At 46.5% G+C, this 11,401-nt stretch overlaps 1 protein-coding gene across 1 annotated transcript; it reads left to right on the top strand.

Annotated features, from left to right (window-relative positions):
* Positions 1-1,398: 1,398 nt before the first annotated feature.
* On the top strand, positions 1,399-6,996 carry hint1 (histidine triad nucleotide binding protein 1). The gene is made up of 3 exons (XM_038804714.1): positions 1,399-1,582; positions 2,660-2,764; positions 6,660-6,996. Exons 1-3 carry the CDS (start codon positions 1,472-1,474, stop codon positions 6,822-6,824), a joined length of 381 nt encoding a protein of 126 aa, XP_038660642.1. The 5' UTR covers positions 1,399-1,471; the 3' UTR covers positions 6,825-6,996.
* Positions 6,997-11,401: the final 4,405 nt, after the last annotated feature.

The raw sequence follows: 11,401 nt of genomic DNA, 5'->3' as shown, positions 1-11,401 counted from the left end.
GCGGAGTCTGCACGTTCTCCCCGTGTGTGCGTGGGTTTCCTCCGGGTGCTCCGGTTTCCTCCCACAGTCCAAAGATGTGCAGGTTAGGTGGATTGGCCATGATAAATTGCCCTTAATGTCCAAAATTGCCCTTAGTATTAGGTGGGGTTACTGGGTTATGGGGATAGGGTGGAGGTGTTGACCTTGGGTAGGGTGCTCTTTCCAAGAGCTGTTGCACTTGATGGGCTAAATGGCCTCCTTCTGCACTGTAAATTTTATGATCTATGATCTGTTCCTCGGAACTTCCCAGTGTCATGCCATTCATTGAATATTCCCTGCCACTTTACTCCTTCCAAAGTGTAACATCTCACACTTTTCAGGGTTAAATTCCATTAGCCACCTTTCTGCCCATTTGACCATCCCATAATAACTTCCTGTAATCCAAGACATTCACCATCACTGTTAACCAGCCAGCCAATCTTTGAGTCATCTGCAAACTTACTGATCCTACCCCTCTCATAGTCATCTAAATAAATGACAATTTGTCATTTTAAATAAATGACAAACAATAGGACACCCAGCACAGTGTGGTATCACACTGGTCACTGATTTCCAATCACTAAAGTAGCTGTCTGTCATCACCCTTTGTCCCCTATAGCTAAGCCAATTTTGAATCCACCCTACCAAGTTACCCTGTATCCATGTGCATTTGCCTTCTTTATATGTCTCCCATGTGGGACCTTGTCAAAGGCTTTGCTGAAATCCATGTAAACTGCACCAACTACATGTTCTATGTATTCATGTACCGAGCGATCTGCCTTGACTGAACACAGAACAATACCTTTCATTGTAATTCTGTACACGTGACAATAAATCTCAATCTAAGTTTTCTGCAGTTGTCAACAGTCCGATGTTTGATTTTAATAGACAGAACATCTGAGAATTTCAATCCAGAAACCAAGTTTAAACCAACCCCTCCCCCATGTGCTTTTATAATCCCATAATTGATTATAGAAGGTGTTAACAAATGTCTCCCTGTCACTCTGCTGGGCTCTGTGCATTGCGGTGTGGGACATGTTCAGACAACTGCAACGATAGGAATCCCTTAAATCCGGCTATTAAGACCAGTTTAAATGCAATCTTGGCAATCTGAGTTGCTGAATGAACACAGAACTATTGCAAGCGCAAATCTTATTAAGTGTACTCGGGGAAACTCAGAATTATAAAAGTATCGTTGTGCAACAATATTGCAGAATCAGGGACTCGGGGCTTTCTGAACAGAAGACGACTTACACCTGTTGCAATCCTAGATAAATGAAATGTGTGTCGGGTGGAAGAGAGCTTCCTGCTGAAGGCAAGTGGCCCAGGACAGCTATAAGTCAAACAGGAGCCCCGCCCCGTCCAATCAGGGAGCGGGGCGGTCCGGTGATTGACAGCGGGGCGGGGCGGGGATCCGGGCCTGTTCCGGTGTTGGGCGGTGCGAGGTTGGAGCATGGCGGAGGGGACCGCCAAGGGGCAAAATGGTCGAGCTGGGGGCGACACCATTTTTGGGAAAATCATTCGAAAAGAAATCCCGTGCGACCTCCTGCATGAAGACGATAAGGTAGAAGCCAGGCGGTGTGTGTGTGTGTGTGAGAGAGAGAGAGAGAGAGAGAGAGAAAGAAAGAAAGAGAGAAAGCGTCTCCTTGACCCTCTCACTGAGGGGATCGAGTGAACTTCCTCAATCCCTTTCCTGTCACTCTGTTTCTAAATAAATATTTATTTGTTTAAGTCTCTCCGCCGTTATCAAGCTTCATGCCAAGCCCCTGTTTGTTCTGTGAACCCATGTCCCTTGCCGGCATTGTGCTGACTGGAGGCCCTTCCCTCCCTCTGGGCTCACTGTGGATTGTGGTGATCAAAGCCATCAGCCGTCTTGAGGGTGGATTTGCTGAATCTTCCCAATAACTGCCTGGAATATGGCCTTAAATTTCGTATCTTGGGAATAATGCTGACTGGTGTCAAACGGGCTCTTCGTTATCGAACCAGACCGACACCAGCATTGCTGCACTGCACCTCTGGAGATGGGTCAGCCGTGTATGTCATATCTTTTTATTAAAACAGTAAAAAATATATACAAGGCCAAACGGTACAAACACGAATTTTGTGTGGGAGAAACAGGGTACCCTCCCCTCAGTACGGGGAGAGGGGTAGGATATTCTGATTATTAAAACAGTTCACAACACAGTTGTACAAAAAACAAACGGTACAAACACAACTTTGCGCTGGGGAGACCAGATACCTTCCCCTCTGTACCAACAGAAGTGAAAGGAAGAGGGTGTTGGGGGAGGGAGGGGGGGTGTTGGGGGAGGGAGGGGGGGTGTTGGGGGAGGGAGGGGGGGGTGTTGGGGGAGGGAGGGGGGGTGTTGGGGGAGGGAGTCGGGGTGTTGGGGGAGAGAGTCGGGGTGTTGGGGGAGAGGGGAGGGAGGGAGTCAGGGTGTTGGTGGAGAGGGGGGTGGTGGGGAGGGAGGGAGCGGGGCGTTAGGGGGGAGGGAGGATGTCAACTATTGGTTATTCAGTTTTGTCAGCCAAGTTGCACTGAAGGGGATAAAGACTGGAAAATGCTGGGCATGTTCAACAGCACCTGGGGAATGAGAAGCTGAGTTAACATTTCCTCAGAAATCATTGGATTTTCTTTTTGCAGTGTATCGCTTTTCATGATATTGAACCACAAGCTCCAACACACTTCCTGGTGGTCCCCAAGAAGCCTATTCCCCAACTGTCTAAAGCCGAAGACTCTGATGCAGAGGTGAATGAATTTTTCATACTGTGATCAAAAAAAATCAATATAATATTTGCAGCTTTGCAATTTAATTCCATCAATCAAGATTTTACCAGTATACACTTGGAATTATCACTTTGTTGGGAGATCATTTTATTAGGTGACACTGGGATTCTGTCAACTAGCAAGATATGCTGAAACTCTGGGAGAGGCTATGTTATATGGCTGTGGATGACATCATGATCTCAGGAGCTACCATCTCTGGACTTTCTTATTAATTGTCCAGGGTTTGGCCTGAATTTTTAACTGTTAAAACTAGAATGTTTCTTTTTTTTGTTGCTTCAGATTACTTGGTTCAACTTTTGTAACACCAACTCCTTTTTGTATAAAAACAGTTAACCGAAACTGGTGGGGCCTAGGAAAGGTAGATGAAAAGTTTAAAGTCAGAATGGACAGTTTGATGGCTGAAAAAGGGATGGGGCTGGAGCCGGGTGTGAAAATGTGCTGGGTGGCACCATGAATTAATATTTTATTAAAATTAGTATGGATTTTAAATTGAAAGAATTGGGGTACCAGGAGCTAATGAAGGACATTGAGAGCTGAGGCAATAGATGAGGAAGTATGCAACAGAGTTTTACACAAGTTTGCGTTTATGGGTCGGAAACAAGAGGGAGGGTGTTGGAACAGGTAGGTCTGGAGTTTACAAAGTAATGTATAAAGGTGTCAAAATCGGAACAGGGCCGATTTGAGGAGGTGAATGTAGATGGTCTGTGCGAGGGATGGGGAGGTGAATGTAGGTCATCACAGCGAGGGAGAGGAGGTGGATGTAGGTGGTCTTTGCAGTGGAGATGATGAGGTTAATGGGGTTGGTCTTTACGATGGAGAGGATGAGGCGGTAGATGTTGGTGGTCTTTGCGATGGAGGGGATGAGGAGATGGATGTAGGTGGTCTTTGCGATGGAGGGGATGAGGAGATGGATGTTGGTGGTCTTTGCAATGGAGTGGATGAAGAGATGGATGTAGGTGGTCTTTGCAATAGAGGGGATGAGGAGATGGATGTAGGTGGTCTTTGCGATGGAGGGGATGAGGAGATGAATGTAGGCGGTCTTCGCAATGGAGGGGATGAGGACATGGATGTAGGTGGTCTTTGCAATGGAGGGGATGAGGAGATGAATGTAGGTGGTTTTCGCAATGGAGGGGATGAGGAGATGGATGTAGGTGGTCTTTGCGATGGAGGGCTTGAGATGGATGTAGGTGGTCTTTGCAATGGAGGGGATAAGGAGGTGGATGTAGGTGGCCTTTGCAATGGAGGGGATGAAGTTTGAAGTGCAGTTGAAATTAAACAGGGTGCTGGGGTTACAAAGAGCTTGAGAGAATGGCTGAGGGGGGAGCAGAATTCATTAATGGAGTGGAGGATTTTCTGGGGATATTGAGAATTATATGAAGACTGGATTCTAAACTGGCGGTCTGACAGTACAGCGGAGTTTGCAGATTATGTCAATGAGGGGCTGCATATGGATGAGTAAGAGGAGTGCTCCAAGGGAAGATTTCTGGGTGCATGGATGTCGGCTATGGAGATTGTTTGGCTACATTATGGTTAGTGGAGTGAAGTCGTAAGCACACTGAAAGAGAAGCATTAGATCCTGTCAACCCTAAAGGATAAGGATGTGGGAAAATATAACACCAATTGTAGTTTGATCTGTTGGGGTTTGAACAGGGACATTGCTATGTATTAGTAGGCAAAAACACGTTGAATGCTCTAAAGAGAGAACGGAGGTTGCAGGAGAGGGGGTGAGGATGGACGACTCGAGCTTGCTAATTTTTAAACAGGGGAGCTGCGCTGACAATTTTGAAAAGAGATATTTGAGGAGAGGGAGCAATTGACAATACCAAGTAAAATAAGACCGGCAAGTGAAGCTGAGAAGAATACTTGAGATAAGCTTGAAAGGAGAAGCTGCGGAGTTTTGGCAGTTTAGAACTGAGCCACTTTTGGCTGTTTGTGTCTTTGAAGCTGCTTGGGATATTTTCTATCTTCAGAGTGCTATGTAAATATAGGCAGTTGTAAATTGGGAAGGAATTAGAATTTGGGGGCAAACAGTAAGGAAGGATATAGCAAGCGGAGGCAGCTACAGTCAGTCTTGATTTTCATGATAACGAGACCCACGACTTTCTCCCATTTTATGTATGGCAAAAGATGGGTTTAGGGAAGTGGTTGGTTATAAAAGGAGCCTGAGAACTTGTATAGCTTATAGAACATAGAACAGTACAGCACAGAACAGGCCCTTCGGCCCTCGATCTGAATGTTAAATTTCCTAAACTTCAGGAAATATAAACCAAGTTAAGAAACCTATTTCTGCTTTTTCTCTCATTCTCGGGCCTTGATTGACATGATCTCATTGAAAAGATTTAAGGTTTTGGGTGAGATTTAACACAATTCAAATCCATTTGCTTGAAGAGTTAAAATCAGGTCCATTGTTTCAGTAATTTGGTAGGGTAACTCTGCAGTAGAGTACTAGGATAAAATACATTTCTATATTTCCTAATATTTCCATTGTCTCCTGAAGACGTTAACTCATTGAATTTACAAATCTATGGGCCCAGCAACCTTGCTCATTGTTCCTGTTTGATGCTGTACTACTGTGGCAGCATTGCAGTTGGATTGGATTTGTTTATTGTCACGTATACTGAGGTACAGTGAAAAGTATTGTTCTGCAACAGTTCAGACAGATCATTCCGTACATGAAAAGAAAATAAATAGGGCAAACATAAAATGCATAATATAAATACATTGATACAGGCATCGGGTGAAGTATACAGGAGGGTAGTGCTACTCTGTAGAGGAGATGTGTGAAGAGATTAGATCAGTCCATAAAGTCGTTTAGGAGTCTGGTAACAGCAGGAAAGAAGCTTTTTTTGAATCTGTTAGTGCGTGATCTCAGACTTTTGTATCTCCTACCCGATGGGAGAAGTTGGAAGAGTGAATAAGCTGGTTGGGAGGGGTCTTTAATTATGCTGCCCGCTTTCCCAAAGTAACAGGAGGTCTCGATAGAGTCAATGGAGATGGTTTTGTGTGATCGACTGGGTGGTATTCACGACTTGGACCGAGCAGTTGCCATACCAGGCTGTGATGCAGCCAGATAGGATGTTTTCTATGGTGCATCTGTAAAACCTGGTAAGAGTCAATGTGGATGTGCCGAAATTCCTTAGTTTCCTGAAAGCACTGTTGTGCTTTCTTGGTCGTAGCATTGATGTGGGTGGACCAGGATAGATTGTTGGTGATGTGCACACCTAGGAATTTGAAGGTATGAACCATCTCCCCCTCACCCTGTTGATGCAGACAGAGGTGTGTGCAATACTTTGCTTCCTGAAGTCAATGACCAGATCTTTAGTTTTGCTGACATTGAGGGAGAGATTGTTGTCGTTACACCACTTCACTAGGTTCTCTCCCTCCTGTATTCTGATTCATTGTTGTTCGCGATCCGACCCAGTACAACTGTGTCATGAGCAAACTTGTAGATGGAGTTGGAGCCAAATTTTGCCACGCAGTTGTGTATATAGGGAGTGTAGTAGTTTTGAATTACAGCTGCCCACCTCTGATACCTCTGCCCACCTGTGCCTTTTTGTCAAAAGAGTTTAGGCCAGTCAGTAACTGGAATCCTATTTCTTCCCATTATCTCTTGCGCATTGAGAACAATTGTAGCATCCTGATGTGTTACGTGCAATCAGAAGGGGGGAATCAAACCTGCCACCTTTGTGGCTGAGTACTAGGCCCTGTTTGCATTGAAGTGTTATTGAATACCATCTAGTATATTAGATGCTAATAAATGTATACCCATTGTATTTTACCTAGTAAATCTATTTTGGTCATTCTGTAGTGAAATGTACTGATCCAATTGTGCATTTTTTTCCCAAACATCTTCCAGCTCCTAGGACACCTGATGATCGTTGGTAAAAAATGTGCGTTGAAGTTGGGCTTAACAAATGGCTACAGGCTGGTTCTGAACGAAGGCCAGGATGGTGGACAATCTGTCTATCACATTCACCTCCACGTATTTGGTGGGCGTCAAATGCTTTGGCCACCAGGATAATTGCTCTGTGAATGTTACTCGAGCTCTGTAATGAATAATGCAGCCTCCAAAGATGGTCCATGCAGAATATGGTGTGCCATTCTCAAAACGCTGTTGCTGTCTTCTTTTCATGTTTCAATTGCTGTAAAGCTTACAAAGATAAATTAAATTCACATGAAATTTGCTGTGCAAATACAGTTTACTGAAATGATATTGCTGTGCATGGAAATGTTGTGGCTCCCCACCCCAACCAAAATTCCCCTTGCAGCATTTACTTATGCTGGGGATCATTCCTGCAGCTGTCTGGCAATGTGCAACCATCTGGCCAATGTAACAGTTGGGCAGCTGCTTCCTGATGACTTTCCCATCTGGGAAAGGAAATCGATGCCTGTGAATATGTAGCTGACTGAGGTGTAGTTTGAATCCTTGTATGGTTTATGACTAAGTCATCATACATATAACATGGGTGTGCTACTGAGGCATTTTGCAATGACGGAGGACAAAAAAGTAAACTGTTAACTAACGCTTTCAGAAGCTTGTAGCTTTTTCTGAGGGCCAAAATAAAACATCTTTCTTTAGCTGCAAGTCAGTTCTGATTAACGGGTTCTAGTGTTCTATTTGGAACGAAAGGGACAATGCTGGAAAATCTCAGCAAGTCTGGCAGCATCTGTAGGGAGAGAAAAGAGCTAACGTTTCGAGTCCGATGACTCTTTGTCAAAGTGTTCTATTTGACCTGTCACTGACCAGTTCACAACTGGACATTATTCTTCCATGCGGATGCTTAGTATTCAAGACACTGGTGTCTTGGTGTTGAGTCTCAGGAACAATGTATTGTGAAACTCTGGTCAGCTTTTGGGTGGGGAGGGGGAGGGCCAACCTCAGAAATTCTGATACACTCCGATCACCAGTATGATCCAGATTAAGCATGGAGCAAGGGAGAAGACGAGCAGTATGTGAACATTGTGCTCTCACTTTCCATGAAGAGGACAAACGTGACTTCTACCCTCACAAGAAATTGTTTGTCTTTTACAGCCATTTTTTATGTTCCCTGCATATACTCTAATTTCCCCTTCTTAATTCCTTTGTCCTCCTTTGCTGAATTCTAATTTCCCCTGCCACCTTTCCTGTTTTACTTTTGTACCAGACAGGAATAAAGAATTGTTGCAGTTCCCCCATGTGCTCCTTGATTGTTTGCCATTGCCTATCCTTTTATGTAATGTTTCCCAATTCAAGCCTCATATCTTTGTAGTTTCCTTTATTAAGGTTCAGGACCACAGTCTCAGAATCAATGACATCACTCTCCATCTTGATAATACTATCATATTGTGGTCACTCATCCCCAAAGTGTGTCTCACACCTAGATTGCCAATTATTCTGATCTCATTACATAGTACCAGTCTAGGATGGGCTATTCTCTAGTTGGTTCCTCAACATATTGGTCCTGAAAACCATCCCATATATACTCCAGGAGTTCCTCCTTTAAGGAATATGATGAATTTGATCTGCCCAATCTATATCCAGATTAAAATTGCCCATAATTACAGGTGTTCCTTTATCATGTGTCTCTAATTTCCTGTTTAATGCCATTCCCAACATCACCACTACAGTTTGGGGGTGTATATACAACGCCTACTAATGTTTTTTACCCCTTGGTATTTCTCAGTTCGACCCATAAATTCCACATTGTTGGAGCTAATTTCCTCATTATTGCACTCATTTACTCTAACCAGCAATGCAACTCCACCACCTTTTCTTTTTGCCTATCTTTCTTAAATACTGAAGATCCCTGGATGTTCAATTCCCATCCCTGGTCACTGCAGCCATGTCTTTATAATCCTGATTATATCATTCCTGTTTACATATATTTGCGCAATTAGATAATCCGCTTTATTGCGAATGCTCCGCACGTGAAAGCAGAATGCCTTTAAGCTGGATTTTTAAAATGTTTTTATTGAAGTTTTACATTTTTTTATTTTTAAAATATTTTTATTAAAGTTTGCATTTGTCAGTGTGGAGAGTTTGCATATTCTCCCCATGTCTGTGTGGGTTTCACTTCCCCCAATCCAAAGATGTGCAGATTAGGTAGATTGGCCACTCTTGAGGTCCACCAACAAAACAGAAGAAAGGAAAACAAACTGAAGGACAAAGCAAAAAAGGGCCGCTCCTGTTAGGGGCATTGCCCGAACATGACGAAGATCAATGAAAACTTTAAAAAACATCAAATAAGAGTGCAGTTAAAGGGGTCAATAATGCACCCCAACCTCTGTGGTGCCCACCACCCGTGAACACCGCATGCTCCCTTTCCAGGGACACCCGGCCGCGAATGTAGCTGCAGAAGAGGGGCAGACAGTGGCCGGACGACCCCCTCATTTGCCTGCTGCCTGGACCTATAAATGGCGCACTTCGCCAGGGGCAGGTTCACAAGGAGGTTCTCCACACCGGGTGCCCGTAGGTTAGGAGCATGGGGCTGAAGTGCAAACAAAACTCCAGCAAAAGATTGGTTAGAAAACTAAAAAGGGAATGCAGCCTACAACATGTAACAGACATGGTCCACGGACTCCACAAGGCTGCAAAAATGGCAGGCGTCGGGAGTCCGTGAACCGGTGCAATCGGTGATTGTGCGGCACTGCTGCATGCAACACCCTCCACCTCAGGTCCCCAAGATTGAGGGAGAAGACTCTTCCATAGAGGGACCTCCAGTGGGGACCTCTGCTGCCAGACGGCAAAAAGGTACACCAGGGCGTGTCTGGACGACGGGCGAGGGTAAGTAGGTGAAGGGTATGCAGCAGCAACCCGTATAGAAAACCCCTCTGTGCAGTGCGAAAAGTTATGGAGGGTATTTCCTCGAAGCAGCTAGGATTGTGGACCACCAGCCCCTGAGGGAGGTTTCGGGGCCTGGGACCAATGTGGAATTCCGTCCAGGCAGGGATTCGCCTAGACGGGATACCACCACACCCCTGTGCGTCCTCCAAACCACGAGTGCCATCGGGTCCGAGCACGACCCTTTTGAAGTCTCGGATGGCATTGGCTGCGAGCCAGACGTCTACCGTTGCACGTTGTGCTAACTCATAGGGTGTCATCCAGCCCACTCCTCCGCCACCCAGCACGTCCCAGATCCTGGTCACCTTGGCAGCCACAGCTCGCTCCTCTGCCAGCCACTCAAAATGGTATTGGTGGAGGTGTGGATTCCTGAGCAGCGGCTCCCTGACAACAGCCACCACTCCTGACGGGGGGAGCTGCGGTGCGAGACGACCATGTTCCAGACTTTGAGCAGGTCCTGGTAAAAGACGGGCAGCACCTGCAGAGGGTAACAAAGACCCTGCAAATTTCTGAACAGGAGCTGCACGTCAATTCAAGCCGTGCACCTGGCGGAAGAATGCGTCGCCAGGGCACACCATCGTGGAGGGTGCTCAACGTAAAGGTATATTTGCAGGGTCTGAAGGTGGAAGGTCGCCACCTGGGTGCGAAGGCACACCAGCGCCTGGTCTCCCTCCCTAAGCGTGAGACTCAGAACCTCAGCAGCCACCCAGTGCAGTCTCCTGTCCCAGAAGAACTCTATAGAGGCATTCTCTGGAGCTTATTGACAGGGGGAGGGGTCAAAGTGACCAGCCAGAACCACAACATAGAGGCTATCAGCTGGTTTATGACGAGAACTCGACAGCCTGTAAGACAGCACTCGGAGCAGTCCTGCCCAGCGTCTCAAGCGAGCGGCGACCTTGGTCTCCAGCTCCTGCCAGTTAGCCAGCCAGGATTCCTCAGCCGGGCAAAGATGGACTCCCGAGTTGGGGAGGCTGGTCCTGCTCCAGGTGACAGGCCTGAGTTCCTCTGGGATGGGGTCCGTCTGCCACGGACTGACCAGGACTGAACACTTGGCCCAGTTGATCCTGGCAGAGGACGTGTCGGAGTACACAGCCTGGCACTCGCATCCTCCGCAGGTCAGCAGGGTCAGTGAACATGAGGAGCACATCATCAGCGTAAGCTGAAAGGACTACCCCAATGCCTGGCCCGCGCAGAAGTAATCCTGCCAACCTCCTGCGCAAGAAAGGCTCCACAGAATAAAGTTGGCCAGACAAAGGGCAGCCCTAACGCACTCCTCTCTCAAAGCGAAAGGGTGCCGTCAGACACCCGTTAACCTTAACGAGACACTCTGCGGCAGTGTACAGAAGTTGGATCCGGGTGACAAATTGCGTCCCGAACCCGAATGCTTGCAGAGTCCCGAATAAATATTATTGATCCACCCTGTCAAACGCCTTCTCCTGATCAAGGGACAAGAAGACGCTTGATATACCAGCCGTCTGGGAATGATGGACCAGGTCCCGAACCAGATGAATGTTGTCATGGATTGTGTGGCCCGGGACCGTGTCGGGCTGGTCAGAGTGGATCATGTGGTCCAGCACGGTGCCAAAGCACAAACTCATTGCCTTGGCGAAAATCTTGTAATCCATGCTGAGGAGGGAGAGCGGACGCCAGTTTTTAAGGTGGCGGAGATCCCCCCACTTTGGCAGCAAGGTAATGGTGGCTCTGCATCATGAGAGGGGCATCTCTCTGGTCACGATACTTTACCCCAGGACTCCTGCATAGTCGCTCCCCAGGATGTC

The sequence above is a fragment of the Scyliorhinus canicula genome, chromosome 8, assembly GCF_902713615.1.
Source record: "Scyliorhinus canicula chromosome 8, sScyCan1.1, whole genome shotgun sequence".
NCBI classification, from domain to species: domain Eukaryota; kingdom Metazoa; phylum Chordata; class Chondrichthyes; order Carcharhiniformes; family Scyliorhinidae; genus Scyliorhinus; species Scyliorhinus canicula.
The sequence above is the reverse complement of the archived record's forward strand: the minus strand, read 5'-3'. Positions and strand labels throughout refer to the sequence as shown.

Bases quoted from the DNA above. Each gene is read 5' to 3' on its own strand.
- hint1 (XM_038804714.1), top strand. From the start codon at position 1,472: ATGGCGGAGGGGACCGCCAAGGGGCAAAATGGTCGAGCTGGGGGCGAC. The intron at 1,583-2,659 runs GTAGAAGCCAGG...TTCTTTTTGCAG, and splicing joins TCCTGCATGAAGACGATAAG to TGTATCGCTTTTCATGATAT. The intron at 2,765-6,659 runs GTGAATGAATTT...AACATCTTCCAG, and splicing joins CCGAAGACTCTGATGCAGAG to CTCCTAGGACACCTGATGAT.